The sequence below is a fragment of the Cricetulus griseus genome (genome assembly GCF_003668045.3).
Source record: "Cricetulus griseus strain 17A/GY chromosome 1 unlocalized genomic scaffold, alternate assembly CriGri-PICRH-1.0 chr1_0, whole genome shotgun sequence".
Classification (NCBI taxonomy): Eukaryota; Metazoa; Chordata; class Mammalia; order Rodentia; family Cricetidae; genus Cricetulus; species Cricetulus griseus.
Genome location: NW_023276806.1, coordinates 233,294,660 through 233,310,427, shown reverse-complemented (window position 1 = coordinate 233,310,427; position 15,768 = coordinate 233,294,660). Strand labels below are relative to the sequence as shown.

The following is a 15,768-nucleotide window of genomic DNA, read 5'->3' as shown; positions in this document are numbered from 1 at the left end:
CTCGGAGCTCCGCCCCGCTTCCCTCACTGCGGGCCGCCGCCGGGTGACGCGGCCTCGCCAGCCGGGGCGCCCGGGGAGGGCGTGCTGACGTCACCACGCCGCGCGGAGGCCGCGGTCGCCATGGCAATGCGGGCGGGCGGGCGAGCGGGCGAGCGGGCGAGCGGGCGGGCGAGCCGCGGCGCTGCAGGAGGCGGTCCGGGAAGCCCCGGCAGGTATCTCTTGGTGGGCACTGCGAAGGACTGCGAAGGACGGTCCCCGCGCCCCGAGGTCCTCCCCGCGGGACGGGAGTGTCTGTGAGGGAGGCCTGCCTGAGGAGCAAGGGCCCTGACGGGCCTCTCTGTTGGACCTTTCTCCCAGAGGGACGAGCGAGCCGCCCCCGCCGAGGAGCTGCCCCGACGGCCCTGCTGAAGAATGAATGGTGCCCCTCAGCCCGGCCTTCCCCAGAGAGGACCTGCCTGCCTGCCTGCCGGCGGCCCACGCTGAGGTACAGCACCGTCTCGAGCCCTTACCAGGTTTTGACCTGAGAGGAATGACAGCGTCAGCGAGTTGGTTTCGAGTATATAAGCTTTACTTCACACTTATGTCAAAGCAGCACCAAGCATAAGCAGACAACCCTGAGAACCACGGACAGGAGGGAGGCTCACAGCAGGCTACCTCTCCTCCTGAGGGCCCGCTGTGGTGGAGTCCCCCTCAGAAGGGCGAGCCGCACTCAGGTTAGCGGAGGAGAGTGCAGGACATAGAGTCGTGGTGCGCTCTAAAGTTCCCAGTTCTGAGCGGGTCCTTAAATAGTTCGCTAAATCGTGCTAATCTCACTTTGCCTCACTTCACACATTCTCACTCTTACCTACAACGGCCTCCCTCGCAGTGGGCCTGCGCTCCCTTTCCTTTACTCTCCCTCCAGCCAGGCCTTTGCCTGCCTGCTGACAAGGCCTGCCAGTCTCCCTGGGCCCTCACTCCTTCCTCCATCAGCCCTGGAACCAGCCGCTCCTCTCCATAGGCTAGCAATGTGAAGAACAAAACCAAGCCCTCCCCACGCCCACCCCTTGTCTTTTTTCTTGTCTTTTTTTTTTTGGCCCAAACTCACTATGTATCACAAGGTAGCCTTGAACTTGGGATCCTCTTGCCTCAGCTTCACAGCTGGCACCCAGACATTTAAGAGTTCTTTTATCATTTCCTCTCCAATCAGGAAGGAATTATGATTTAGGGTTATTTTCAGAAACCTAACAGAAAATGAAAAGGGAATGAGCTTCCAGGTTGGTTTATTTATTTATTTATTTATTTATTTATTTATTTTTATTAAGTAGATTGAGGGGGAGGATCCTTGAAATGAGCCTGTTAATCCTGAAGTCTCACTGTGGCACTGGACTTTCCTCCTGCTGCCCTAGTGTGTCCCCAGTAGGAGCTGGCCCTGCCGTCCTAGTACAGCAGGCACAGGACCTTTCCAGGGTTTTACAGCATGAATTGTGGGTTACAAATGCAGCAGGAATACTTGCAGAACTTTTACCGAAACACACGGCTATTGAGGCATTCACTTCTGTATGGAAGTATGCATATTGGTGTCGGTTTCTTTGTACAGGTGTGCTTAGATATTTTTTTATGATTTTTCATGTGCAAGTATCAAGGTTTGAAGTTTTAGTTAAAAAAAAAGAAATGTTTTGTAGATTACATTCCCCCAAAAAACAATGCTTACACACAATGTATATTCCACGTTTTAAAGCTGAGATGTGTTCACTTTACATACTTAAGTTGACATAGAACACTTAGAGTTAATCTGGTATTTTTGACTTCTCAAAGCTAAAAGAAATAGATTTTTTAGGTTTGACATGGTTGTGTCATAATCATCTCGTAATTGACAATTTTGCTTTGGGGCAATAAAAGGAAATTGGGATATCTTTGAACTGAAAAAAAAAAGAGAGAAAGAAATACAGCAGGAAAGCCAGATACCATGTACACGTGTAATCCCCAGCCCTGTGGAGATGGAAGCAGGAGGGGTCAAGAGTTGATGATTAGGGCTGGCAGGTGGCTCACTGGGGAAAGGCTGCCAAGCCAGCTAACCTGAATTCGATTCCTGAAATCCATGTGGTGGAAAGAGAATCTGTTCCCCCTAGTTGTCCTCTGAACTCCAAAGGCACAGAGTGAAAAAGTTCAAGGTCATCTTCAGTTACTTGGTGAGTTTAAAATACTAGAATTTAGAGTGAACTTACTTTTTTTTTTTTTTTTTTTTTTTGGTGTTTTGAGACGGTTTCTCTGTGCAGCCCTGGCTGTCCTGGCACTCGATCTGTGGACCAGGCTGGCCTCAAACTCATAGAGAGCCTCCTGCCTCCCAAGTGCTCAGACTAATGAACGTTTTATGTCTGCTCAACTCCACCACGCTTGACCATAGTAAAACGCCCCTTCTTTGCCACATTCTCTGGCAGACAGCACTGTGTTCAGTCACCTCTCCCATTACACATTTAACATGAACCCAGAAACCATTTGTCTGAGGAATGGATCCTGATTTTTTTTTTTTTTTGATAAAGTGGCACCTCGCTATGTAGCCCTGGCTGTCTTGACACTTAACAGGTAGATTAGGCCAGCCTCAAACTAACAAATTTGCATTCCTCTACTTCCCAAGTGCTGGGATTACAGGTATGTGTCACTATACCCAACTGAAGCAGTGATTCTAATAAATTTCAGGTCCTGCCAGGCGGTGGTGGTTCACTCCATTAATCCCAGCACTCGGGAGGCAGAGGCAGGTGGATCTCTGTGAGTTTGAGACCAGCCTGGTTTACAGAGTGAGTTCCAGGAAGAGCCAGGGCTGTTACACAGAGAAACTCTGTCTTGAAAAATCATTAAAACCAAACAAACAAAAAACCCCAAAATAAATAAATTTCTGATCCTAAGAATTGGTGAGGAAGATATTGTGGAGTAGAATTTTATTATTTTGTCACTGGGACTCAAACGCAAGGCCTTATGCATGCTGGCCACAGTGCACTGCCACTGAGGTGGCACCAGAGGGTGGCTCCATGATCTTGAATCTGGCTCTCAGATTTGCAGCTCTAGCAATGTACCCTTGTCTGTTCATTTATCACACTAAATCAAATTCACAGGAAGTGAACGTCTTCGGGCCACCTTGTTGAGAGCTCTATATGGAACCCTCAGGTGGAGCTCCAGAGCTATACAGGTGAACCCTGAGCATGGCTGTCAGCAAGCAGTGGTAGCCATCTCGCACTGCTTGGCACAAAGTGGCAGTTTGGGGATCATGGGATGACTTTGGAATGACTTCACCTGTCTTCATTACAGGTGTTGGCTATGTTGCATCAACCTAATTGCTCAGGCCAATTTTTCCCCCTGTTCCCCAAGTCATACTCTGAAGTGACTATCCGCACTAAGTTGAGGCTGTTATCTATAAAGGACTGGGAACTGTTCAGAGGCCGACAGGCAGAGTGGTGATGGTAGCAGCTGACTTACCTGCCTTTGACAATTTTGGTGGCCAAGACTCTCTTCCTTTAAAAAGAACAGTTGGGCAACTGTCAGCGCTAGGAATGGGGCATGTCTGAGCACTGGTATCCTGGCCAGCTTCTACAGACCATACTGTGATTAAGAGGAATAATGCTTTCTGTGGGTTCCAGGCCAGTCTGCTCTCCAGAGCGAGTTCCAGGACAGTCAGGGCTACTTGGAGAAACCCTGTCTTAAAAAATTATTTTTAAAAAGGAGTAATACTCTAAAGATTTGTTTTTATATTTGTGTATGTGTCTGTAGAGGCCAGATCCCCTAGAGCTGAAATGACAGGCAGTAAAGAGCAACCTGACGTGGGCAGTGGGAACTGAACTCAGGTCCTATGGAAGAGCAGCCAGTGCTCTTAACTGAACCACCACTGCAGCCCCAGGAGAAGACACACTTTAAATACCCACCCAACCCCCTCTGTTTTTGAGACTAGGTTCCATTATGTAGCCCTGCTGGCCTGAAACTCACTATGTAGATCAGGCTGGCCCTCCCACTTCCCGAATACTGGGATTAAAGACATGTTCTACCACTCTCAGCAAGGGACAGTACCTGATACTGCTTTTAAAGATAGAAAGGGACAAGAATTTCCAAATACGAACTCATTGGGAATAAGATAGTTGGGGAGTCGCAGAGAGATGATGGCTCAAAGGTTATGAGCACTGGCTGCTCTTCCAGAGGTCCTGAGTTCAATTCCCAGCAACCACATGGTGGCTCACAGCCATCTGTAGTGAGATCTGGTGCCCGCTTCTGGCCTGCAGGCAGACATGCAGGCAGAACTCTATACATTCCTCCCCAGCTGCAGGACAAGCTGTTGAGGTAGAAAAGATGCATGCCAGACTGAGGGGTTCCGTTTAGTATTTTAATAATATAAAAAAGACAATACAAAATCCAAACATTCCTTTTTACATATCCAGATACATATTCTCCCCCAAGTGCAAAATACTTAATGAACCACACTGTTTGCTGTTTATTATCGATTGTGAGATGCTTACTGTATCCGTAGCAGTGGAAGGCAGGTATATAAATACAGTATTTTGAGATTTTCTTCTGCAGACACACACACAAAAAAGCGCCTTCCACATGATAATTATTCTCTGAAACTTCAGCTCGCACAGAACACACAATTTTTAGCTTGTCCAGACTACTACCATTTCTTTTGTGCCAGTGAGCTGCCAGCAGAAACAGGGCTTCTATTCCCTCTAATCCTTAAAGGAGTCCTGGTCCAAATAGTGGCTGTTCCACCTTTGAGACAGGCCCAGTGTAAAGGTTTCCTTGGTGGTGTTTGCTTCCACTTTTCCTGGGCTTGAGAAAGAAACCAGGCAGGTTAACATTTTCTGCTTGGGGTCAGTTACACTCTGCCTCCATCCCCCTACTTTGAGACTGTCATTTTCAAGCTCAGCAGCAAATGCAGACACTTGAATGCTCCCTAACTTTTCAGACTTCCTGATCTAGTTAAGCGTCACCACAAACACGCACAGGGCCAATGCTTCTCAGAGTTGCAAAGAATCGTAAGAGCCAAATCCCAGACTGCACACCTGAACTTAGCAACAAAGCTGAGTCTTCCCCCACTCCAATCAGGAAATGAGAGCCCTGCAGCACAGTGGCACTCCTCTGAGAATCCTAAAGGCTCAGGGTGGGCTGCTGAAGTCCGGGTGCTGGGCAGTGTGTTCCCAGCTCTGAGAATTATCATCCTCAGGGTTAGGGGTTGGCTGGCCTGACAGCACAGAGGCAGAGGGCCACAGAGGTGTCACTGTGCATCTGAGGACCCAAGGATCCTCTTGGGATGTGTCACTTGGAGCCCTCATGAAAATGACTTCTCAGGATGGGACTAGATCAGGGCAGGTGTGCGCCACGGTGAATGAGGTGCCGTGGTTATGTGGCCTGCAGAGAAGCTCCTGGGTCAGTTCACGAAGGCTTCCTGTTCCCCCACTTCCGCCTAGAGACAGACCTCATCTAATCTGTGCAGTCCTAGAAAGTCCCTGAGTTGTTATCCTTATCCCATCTACTGAGCCCCCAGTTAGGTGCCCCAGGGCCAGTCTCCTCTGTCCATTCAGCAGCAGCTCTGCCTGGGTGCCTGACTGCCAACTTGGTTGGCAGTATCAAGTTGTCGCTTGATTTCCTCTGTACATGGAACTCAGGTACCCCCCCCCCAGCCATACAATAAATGATTAGAGGAAGTATTCTTGTGTATGTTATGACAGGAAAGGGAGCAGGGAGAAAGCACTTGAAAGTTATCCTTGCTTCTAGTAGGATGGTCAAAGTTGATTCTGGCTGTTTGTGGCACTTCTGGGGGAGTACAGAATCCCCTCCACATGCCCATTCACCCTTATATGAAGCCATTTAACGGTTTTATAATAGCTCTCTGACCCAGAGAGACAGACAGCAGACCCCCACCCCACCCACGGTGTTGGCTAACAGATGTCTAAGAAGCTAGCTTTAATTGCTGTTGGCTGGTGTGTGTGTGGGGATCAGATTATTTAGTGTTGAATCTCTTGGCAGTCACCTGGAGTTGGACCTGAGGAGTCAGTTGGTGGCTAGTGACTGTCTAGGACTACAGCCTTGGGGGAGCTAGGAGGAGCATGCTAGAGACTTGACAGGCAGCAGCCGGGCTAAGGGTAGTACCTATGCAGGGCCTGGGCTTGGCATGGACTGGATTCTTCGTGCTTTTGAAAAACAGTAGTTGAGACAGGCTGGAAGTCAACTCTTAAGAGGCTGGTGGCCAGCGTCAGGCACATACCTGGTTCTTGTTCCTTCACCAGCTTCACACATGGATAACCGTCCTATTCAAGGCTGTCCCCACCTTCCTTGGCCCATCCTGATCCTCTCCCAGGTGCAGCCAGGGGAAACATGAAGGCAGCGGAAGGACAGGGGTTTCCCCTACTTGGAGTGGACACTGACCAGTCCCATCAGCATCTATAACCATGAGTCCACAGAGAGGCTCCAGGATGGCAGGGCCAGCTTAGTCAACAGCTCCTCTCCTTCCTGCTTCATCAAGTTACCAGAATTGCTCTCCTATGCTTTTGGCACCTCCGAGGGATTGCTGAAGGCCCTGGAGTTCTGGGTGGCCTCAGGTAGGACAGAGAGTGATGAGATGCTCTAGCGCTTAAGGCTTATGAGAGTCAAACCAATGTCCCTCCACGCAACGTACTCTTCTCTCCTGGACAGCTATAAATAGGGTTATTCTAAGAGGAAAAGAAACAAACAAGAAACAACCCCTCCCTCTAGACAACATAGAAAGACTTGATGATTGCACTTCTCAGAGGTGGACAGGGTGGGCAGGTGGCTTGCCACGGGTACACATTCTTCTTGCTGCCCACAGCCCGAGACCAGAGGTAGGCAGCTCCAGGCTGGCTGCAGAGTGGGGTCCTCTTTGGTAGCGCCCACAAGCCACCTGGAGCTACAAGGGAAAAACAACTGTGGAGCGAGGTCTAGGCTGGTCGATGGCCAGTTTTCTTTAAGGACAGCACTTAGCAAGGGGAGTGGGCCTTCCCCAGGGAGCACTTAGGTGCGGTGAGGGCACAGCAGGGCCAGGGAGGACTGGCAAGAAAAGGGTTCGTGTCTGAGGCTGTCTTCCACTTGTTCTGCAGGCTGGGTGGATCTTTAGGTGATACATTTTCTTTTCCGTCTGTTCTGAGCAATGGCTTGAAAAGCCTGCTTTCTGTCCCACAGAGCTGTCTGAGAGTGTTGTCTGTGGGAGCCTCAACTGGGCTCTGGCAGACAAGATATTGCCTGTTGCTCTGCCCTACTAAGCCAGGGTTTGCCAGCCTAGTGGTAAGGACCACTGTAAACCCCATGGGGTCAGCCCCAGGCAGACAGGCAGCCGAGAGAAGCAGTGCAGGTAAGACTGACAACTGTGTGGGCACACAGCTGGTAAGTCAAAGGCTTCTTTGGCAGGACTCTAGGCTGTAAAGAGTCACTCTGGAGAACACGGTGGGGTTTGTAGTTTGGTTCCTGGCTTGCAAGGCACAACCCTGTAATGTCAGAAGCCTTTCTTACCCTCCCCAACTTCCTAGCAGGCCCGATCCTGCTATTCTGGGCCTCCAGCACCCTTCCAGACGGGGGGGGGGGGGCAGGGGATGTGAGCTGGTGAGGTGGGCAGAGGAGAGAGTTCCATTCCTTCACCTCTGGTTGGGGCAACGGTGAATGGAGGAACATGTAAGAGAGAGAGAGAGAGAGAGAGAGAGAGAGAGAAGAGAGAGAGAGAGAGAGAGAGAGAGAGAGAGAGAAGACAAGGTAACTAGGAAGACAGAAGGGGAGAGTGCCTGGTGTAGTGATGTTTCTGCTCTAAAAGAGGAAGACAGTTTCTTGTCTGAGGTTGGGGTGCCAGCTCTGAGGGCCAGGGAGTCGGAGCTCTGAAACCTGGGTCTCTAGGCCCATGGGCACTATTTGTAAGGCCTCAAGAAGCTGGAGACTTTGGAGCGGAGCAGCTTGATGAAGGATTTGGGCAGCATCTCCTTGTGTTTCTCTGTGTACTTGAAGTAGTTTTGGGGGTGGGCCAGGACCTCAAAGAAGGCCTTGATAAGCTTCTTGTCCTGCAGAAGATGGCAGTTGTCAGGGTCAGTGGAGACTCAGCAGCCCCTCTCCGTATCTCCAAGCATCTCCCACTGAGCATGCCCAGAGGTGACCCCAGGACTGTTCTGACCATCCGCTCCTTTAGAGCCCTACAGCTCAATAATGGCAGCTCTAGTCCTTGGCTACTCGGGCCCTGGTCTGCAGAGCTGCCATCTGTGACTCCACTTTCTCACAGCTACAGCAAACTGTTCTAACCTTCAGAGTACACCCTGGGTCTGGCCAGTCTTTGCCATCTCCATGGCTTCCACTCTGAGCCAGGCTACCATAGTGTCGCCCTTGAACTATTTCAATAACTGGTCTATTTCTTTTTTGCGTTTTATATGACACTGAGGGCAGAACCTAGGCCCTCACATATACTAGGCAAGCATTCTCTTCGTCTCTTCTATATTTACTTGTTCTGTGTACACTTATTGTATGTCACCTGTGTACATGTATGTGCGCTACACACATGCCTGGTGCCAGAGACGGTCAGAAGAGGGTGCTGGATTCCTTGGAACTGGAGTCATGGCTGGACCGCTGTAGGGTGCAGGGAACTGAGCCAGCCCTCCAGCCCCTAGCTGCACTCCATTATTGAGCTGTAACCCCAGCTTTCTCATTACTTTTTTTTTTAAGATTTTATTTATTTATTATAGCCGGGCAGTGGTGGCGCATGCCTTTAATCCCAGCACTTGGGAGGCAGAGGCAGGAGGATCTCTGTGAGTTCGAGACCAGCCTGGTCTACAAGAGCTAGTTCCAGGAAGCCTCCAAAGCCACAGAGAAACCCTGTCTCGAAAAACCAAAAAAAAAAAAAAAAGATTTTATGTATTTATTATGTATACAGCATTCTGCTTCCATGTAACTCTATCTGCACACCAGAAGAGGGCACCAGATCTCATAACAGATGGTTGTGAGTCACCATGTGGTTGCTGGGAATTGAACTCAGGACCTCTGGAAGAGCAGTCAGTGCTCTTAACCTCTGAGCCATCTCTCTAGCCCCTCTCATCACTTTTTGACACAGGGTCCCACTAAGTTGTTCAATTTGGCCTTGAATTTACTTTGTAGCCCCAGATGAACTACAATGTGCCATCCTCCTGCCTCAGGCTTTTGTATAGCTGGGATTTGAAAGGTCTGAGCCCCTAGGCCTGGGCTTGATGTCCATGTTTCTGCCCTCGCCCCACCATAGGTTAGTCTCTTCACAGCAGCTGTAGCAGGGTGTTTAGTTTACTTCATGTCTGAAACACATTTCCGGTTTCTGTTCTCTGGATTTTCTTTCCCGAGATGAGGCCCCAAGGTCTTAATGATGACAATACCTGGACTGGGAGCTGAACCCAGGGCCTCGTGCATGCCTGACAACCATTTCTCCACCCCTGACCACGCTCACAGTAGAAGTCAGGTCCCTTGTGCGGCATGCTGGCTGTGTGTCCTCTGTGTCCTGCTTCTCCTCTAGTCTTCCCCAGCCTGTGGCACTACAGGGGTCTCGAGGCCCTTAAACAGGCCCCATTACTGCCATACTAGAATACTCGTGAGTCACTGGTGCAGCTCCTTTCAAGTCCCCTCAGAGGTGCCGGGCGCAGTGCCTTAGAACTCCTCTGTGAGAGAACCTCAGCTCAATTCCCAAGACCCACACTGTGGGAGGAGAGACCCAGTTCTCCAAATTGTCCTCTGACCTCCACGTGCACACCCCCCCACACCTATCACTTGTGCCCACAAAACCCCAACAAAACCAACAACGTATCTCCTGGCTTCTAGGCTGTACCCACAGATTTCTAAAATAGGTGGGGCTTCCAGCCTCTCAACTCCACTTTTATCAAGACAGTTGAACTATACTGTCCTTTTTTGAAACAGTCTCACTATGTGGCTAGGGCTGCCTGAAGCTCACTGTGTAGACCAGGCTAACCCAGAGCTCACAGACATCTGTGCCTTCCAAGTGCTGGGATTAACTGCACCACCAGGCCCAGTACAGTTGCGCTTTGTAAAACGCAGTTGCATAAAGTACATTTGAGATGTGGCCCATTGTGTTGCCCAGGCTTTTCTCTGAACTCTTGGGCTCAAGTGACCCTCCCATCTCAGCCCTTGAGTAGACCATCAAACCCGCTACCTTCTATTTGAAATAATGGTTCAGGGCTAGAGAGATGGCTCAGTGGTTAAGAGCACTTGCTCTTGCAGAGAACCTGAATTTAGTTCCCAGCACCCATACTGGGTATCTCACAACTGCCTGTAACTCCATGTCCAGGAGATCTGATGTCTCTGGACTCCTAGCTCTCACAGGCACATAGCCACACAAATGCTCATAACTAAAAATGAAGTAAAATAATTTTTGGAAGGGGTCTGATTTTGTGTCTCCCCGGCTGGACTAGAACTCCACAAAGACCCCCTGCCTATGCCTCCCAAGCACAGGGACTACAGGTGAGTACCACCGCCACTCTGGCAAGACTCTGTAGACATGGGCGTTGCTCATTCCTCAATGTTGGAAATGTCTCTTTTTCCTGGGGTTCTATAATCCCAGCACTTAGGAGGTAGAAGCAGAAGGACCTGGAGTTCAAGCCTGAACTAGCAGGACCCTGTCTAAAAGACCCAACAGAGCACCCTTCTACATTTCATCTACCCCACATTCTTGGCTGAAAAGGTAGAGGACATTTCCTCTTCTCACCATCTCTTTTACCTCCCCCACGGTGTGACACGGCATGGCGACACTGCAGTTCTATGAGCTAGAGTCAGAGCCCACTGTGCGCAAGCCAGTTAGTTCTCTGTGCCTCACTTCTCTCATGGAAAGCGGCAGTGAGGAAAACACATACCTCAAAGAGCCAGCCAGGAAATAGAATGCCATGCTGGTACTTGGCACTCTGCCTGCCCACTGGTGTGTGCCCATTCACACCAGCAGCCACAGTGGACATTCACTTGCCTTTAGGATCTCCTGGTGGTTCTCAGAGGCGTAGAGCCGGCCGTCCCGCACTATGTCTTCCACCAGCTGCTCGTAGTCCTCTGCCAAGTCAACCAGGGTTGGGGGCTGAGGATGGGAACTCTCTGCACCCCTGGTTCCCTCACAGGACCCCCCACTCTCCACCTCCTGCCCTTGCTCACCATCATAGGTCACGTAAGGAATCTGGAAGCCACGAGCGCTGTTGGCCTCACTCGTCTTGAAGTTGATCCAGAGTTTTCTGGAACGGGCGGTGAAGGCAATGGGACGCTCATAGGTCTGGCAGGTCTCATACGTGGTGATGGAGGACGGGGAGGCTGGCAAGGCAAGTGTCATGTCAGAAGGTAGTGGGGCTGGGGCCTCGCACAAGCCATCCCTCTCCCTAGACACACGCCTGCAACCCTCTTCCATCGCTCCCGGGTTACTCTACACCACCCACAACTGAACGGTCACATGGTCTATTAAAATTGGCATTTATGAGATCAGAACAACAAAAAGGCTCGGCTAGAGTGAGTACACTTAGCAGCACTGGCATCCCAGGCCAGGACTTCTTCACTGCTCTCCAGCAAACCTGCCTCAGTTGTCCTGTGCCAGCTTCTGTCCCCAAGACTTTGCTCACATTTGCTCTCCGTGGTTCCCAACATCACTGCCCAACTCTTCCTCTTGCCCCAGCAGATCCCAGCCATCCTTCCCTGAGCCCACTCTGCAGTCACCCACAGTTCTTTCTCATGACGAGAACATCCCCACACTCGTCCTCAGATGGCAGGAAGATCTCGGGGACCACGATAAGGATCTTGCGCTTGGGTGGGGGGTTGATGTTCCAGACGCACTCCACGCCCGCTGGGTAGTTGCCCGGGTAGTTGGGAGACTCGATATAGCCAGTGAACTCACCCAGCTCCCCACCACACTGCCGATCTGTAGCCATACCCAGGAGACAGAGCAAGAAAAACAATGCAAAGTCAGAGAGGAGCCATGCTGAGCAGGCTGAAGAGTTTGAAGGTGGAGGACAGACATGTAAGGTAGCCACCATGCTAGCTCACTATCTGCTCTTCGAGTTCTGGGTCCACCCTTCCTCCTGCCTTTTCATACCTGAAAGGATGCTGCATGCCTAGAGACTGAGGGGCCTGGGCCTTCGTGGAGGTTGGACTTGCTGCCTGCCCGCCCGCCAGCCCACCAGCCCGGCCTCCTGATGGTTGATTCCCCCACCCCCACCCCTTATCCCATGCCCATGGCTCCAGGAGCTCTCTCTGCTTCCCGAAGCCTGGCCTGCCACATACATACTCTTGCACTGAGCCACACTGGTAGAGCCGTCAAAGTCGGTGCTTGTATTTCCAGGGCAGCGGGTGCAGAAGTTCTGACGGAAGTGTGGCTGGTAGGAGCCCATGGGACAGCGGATGCAGCGATGGGTGCTGGTGTTGTAGTAGTGGCCTGGGGAACACTGGACTGCAGGCAGGAGGGAGGAAGACGTGAGCTAAGACCAGGGAAGCGGGCATGTGGACTGTGTGGATGGGCAGGACACATTCTCATGGCAAATCAGGAGACCAAAGACTCCATGTTTCTTCCAGGGTCCCCACATTTCCCAGTCAGGGCATCATTTCAGGTCAGGGAAAGGAGACTTTCCAGGGTGGCTGGCTCTAGCAGCAGCTCTCCTCCTCAGGCACCGAGCAGTGTCTATCTGATTGATTCAGGAGCTCATTTTTGGGGGGAAAGGGGAGTGGCCACCCACTCTCAGAGCAAAGTGGGATTATTAGTTACTTTGTATCCCCAGGTTTGGTTAGGCAGCTGGGGCTTTGCTCTTGGGGAATATGGTGGAATAACACACTTGGGTCTGCACAGGGCACTGGGAAAGTTTTCCGAGGGCAGTTGCAGTCAGGGAGGCCCCTGGTGGCGTCAGGAACCTGCTCACCTTTGGTGTCACAGTCCTGGAAGGAGACTGCCCCCTCATGCTTGGTGGTGAGCCCTCCACCACAGGGGAAGCACAGGGTTCGTCCTGCTTCAGGCTGGTAGGTGCCCCGGGGGCATGGCTGGCAGGGCTTGAACCCGTCTACTGAATGTTGGCCAGGTGGACACTGACCTGCAATGAATCAAGGGCCCAACTCTGATGGGGTTGTTCCTGAGTCACTCCATGGGGTCACCCCAGTCTTAGGGAACAGAGACACACAAACAGAACATCAGCTAGGAGAGTGGCCTGGAGCCTGGGCCTGCCCTTCGGAAAATCCCACGCCCATGGCCATCCCAGTGCCCGCCCTAGCCCAGTCTGTCGTTTGTCCCCTGGCACCTGCACACGTGGTGACGTTGGTGGCTCCAAGAGGCCCATGGGCATCACTCCCAGGGCAGAGGTCGCAGGAGAGCTGCCCTTCCCTCTCCTGGAAGGTGCCCGCTGGGCATGGTACACACTGCTCCGTCTGGCCGTGGTAATACGTTCCCTGCGGGCAGCTGACTGAGGGAGAGTCGGCCGCGCTAGCCACCCCCCATGTCCCACCACCCGGGCCTAAAACTCCCCTTCCCACTCTTCCAGATAGGGGGAGAAACTGTCAGGACACCAACAGAATGCTGCTTAGAGAGGTGGTGGTGGTGGTGGGGTCAAATCTGTGTGCAGGAGGGCTGCTGGCCCTGCCTGGCATCCTAGATTTCAGCCTGGGGCGAGGGAAGAGAGGACAGTGGGCAGGAGGGGCTTCACCGCCTCACAGTTTGAGAACTGCAACTGAGGCAGAGTCTTCCTCTGCGCTGAGCCAGGGCCTAGTTGGACCTCCCCCTGCCCCCACACCTGTGACTTCCCAGCAAGCTCTCTTACCACACTTGGTGCCTGCCCGGTGCTGCCCCGGCCTGCAGACCTCCGTCAGCTCTGCTCGGTCCCCAGCTACCTGGCCTGGCTTGTGGGCCAGCTCATAGTCAAGGCCGGCCAGACGCAGCAGGAAGCGGTCCTGGTTGATGGACTTCCTGAGCATCTTCAGTGACCCTTTCAGTCTCCGCTCCATCCTCTGCCGGAGGCAGGGCAGCCCGCAGCCAGCTGGGATCAGAAAGGACGGAGAGTGGTCAGAGCAGAAAGCAGGGCAGCAACAACGGCAGGAGCAAGATGCCGGGGGAGGCCACAAGTACAGGTGCCTCCTTGTCTTGACTCATCTCCTTTGGGCCCAGGCTGTGTGCCCTCCTCTGTGGCCCTCCACCCCACAGTGTCCTTAGGCCCACCTGTCGTTTCTTCTGCTCGGACCTCGGCCTCTAATTCCAGGGTGAGCCGGGTAACTTCCTTGCCAGGGGTCCGGGCCCGTCGGCCCTTGCCCTTCCGAGAAGAGTCACACTTCAGGTGGATGAAGGTGACTTGGCAGTCAGAGCAAGAGGCACCACCTAGAAAACAAAGAGGCCTTGTCAACTTTTTAAAAGGTGGTTGTGAGCCACCAGGTGGTTGCTGGGAATTGAACTCAGGACCTCTAGAAGAACAGTCAGTGCTCTTAACCTCTGAGCCATCTCTCCAGCCCCCACCTTGTCAACTTCTAACTCAGGGACTCCACTGATGGAGTTCCCCATCCTGGCTCTCATTTCTCTGTCCAGCCCAGGCAGCCCTGAGCCCACCCCTGCCTGCAGCCCTCTCCTTGTCTAGTTTACCCGGTGGAAGGGAAGGATGGGAGACTTCTCAGACCTTAGTCTACAACAGCTTTCCCCCTTTTCTGTCCAGAGTTCAGGGTACAGGTGACTCACTGGTCAGAACAGACAGGGGCTGAGGGGCAGGAGAGTTTGGTGGAACCTTTTGGAGGGGATCTCAGACCTGGCCCCGCCATCCTGCTGGCTTCTTCCACTTTGCCTTTGTTTCGCAGATGCAAACGACATTTGGCGTCCTTGATCTTGAAGGAGGCCCGCTGCTTAACTGATAACACTGCAGCCTCTGGAGGAATGAGAAAAGCTCAGCACAGCCGGGGGGGGGGGGGGGGGGGGGGCATGAAAGCCACAGGAAGGTCAAGGTGGAGCGTCACAAAGTAACACATGAGGTCCAGGAGGAAGTCAGGACAGGGGTGAGTGAAAAGGAGAATTGAGGTGTTGGGAGAAAAGGCTTCTGGGCAGGTGCTCACCATGGCATTGGTTAGAGGTAGTGCCGTTTCCAGGGTGGATGCCTCGGGCTGCAGCAGCTTTAGGGCTAGGGGTACCACAGCTCACCGTGAAGCCGTTCTCAGACTCTGAGAGAAGGGGCCTGTCACAGCTCTGACCTGCCTCCCAACCCCCAATAGTTGGAGGAATCCCAGGGGGACAGAGGAGCTGCTGGACAGCCAACTCCACCCCCCCAAGCTCTCTGCCCCCTCTTCCCACGTACCTGGCAAAAACCGGGCCCGGGAGGGGCAGGTCAGGGCACAAGTGTCCTTCTTGCCCGACCGGTTGCAGCTAAGCATGGCTTTGGAGGCCCCAGGATTGCTCTGACATTTCACTGGCTCTAGGAAGGGGATCAAGGCCGAGGATATGGGACATGCCTTGCTCTCCTCTCCCTCATGTGGCTAATTCAGAAAAAGAGATTACCTATGTGCAGAACTACAGATGCACCCCAAGGAGACTGGGCACATCTTAACCTGAAACGGCTTGCCTAACCCAGCCTTCCCCTGAAACCGCATGGCCAGGTCCCGCCAGCAGAGGGCACCACACACCTGTGCAATCCTTTCCGTTCCAGTGAAGGCGGCCCTGGCCTGCTGGGCAGGTACACTGATAGCTTCCAGGGGTGTTGATGCAGCCAAAGCGGCAGCCCCCCTTATTGCTGCTGCATTCGTCCACATCTGCAGGGGGAGTACGTAAACAGACTGTAGGGGTGGGGAAGCAGGAGCCAGGGGCTGGAC

At 52.5% G+C, this 15,768-nt stretch overlaps 1 protein-coding gene and 1 long non-coding RNA gene across 3 annotated transcripts in view; one reads left to right on the top strand and one right to left on the bottom strand.

Annotated features, from left to right (window-relative positions):
- Nucleotides 1-54: 54 nt before the first annotated feature.
- LOC118239449 lies at nucleotides 55-1,647 on the top strand. The gene is made up of 2 exons (XR_004771592.1): nucleotides 55-212; nucleotides 358-1,647. It is a non-coding gene; the product is annotated as an uncharacterized LOC118239449 (long non-coding RNA).
- Nucleotides 1,648-7,868: 6,221 nt separating this feature from the next.
- Scube3 (signal peptide, CUB domain and EGF like domain containing 3) overlaps nucleotides 7,869-15,768 on the bottom strand; it is a 28,986-nt gene continuing 21,086 nt past the window's right edge. For both annotated transcript variants that reach the window (XM_035450486.1, XM_035450487.1), the window contains exons 10-22: nucleotides 15,583-15,708; nucleotides 15,258-15,374; nucleotides 15,019-15,123; nucleotides 14,718-14,834; nucleotides 14,144-14,299; nucleotides 13,749-13,964; nucleotides 13,233-13,394; nucleotides 12,861-13,028; nucleotides 12,236-12,397; nucleotides 11,672-11,869; nucleotides 11,119-11,271; nucleotides 10,940-11,019; nucleotides 7,869-8,018 (exon numbers count right to left, since the gene is read on the bottom strand). In XM_035450486.1, coding sequence (XP_035306377.1) covers nucleotides 7,869-8,018; nucleotides 10,940-11,019; nucleotides 11,119-11,271; nucleotides 11,672-11,869; nucleotides 12,236-12,397; nucleotides 12,861-13,028; nucleotides 13,233-13,394; nucleotides 13,749-13,964; nucleotides 14,144-14,299; nucleotides 14,718-14,834; nucleotides 15,019-15,123; nucleotides 15,258-15,374; nucleotides 15,583-15,708 — 1,910 coding nt within the window. The remainder of the gene's footprint in view (nucleotides 8,019-10,939; nucleotides 11,020-11,118; nucleotides 11,272-11,671; nucleotides 11,870-12,235; nucleotides 12,398-12,860; nucleotides 13,029-13,232; nucleotides 13,395-13,748; nucleotides 13,965-14,143; nucleotides 14,300-14,717; nucleotides 14,835-15,018; nucleotides 15,124-15,257; nucleotides 15,375-15,582; nucleotides 15,709-15,768) is intronic.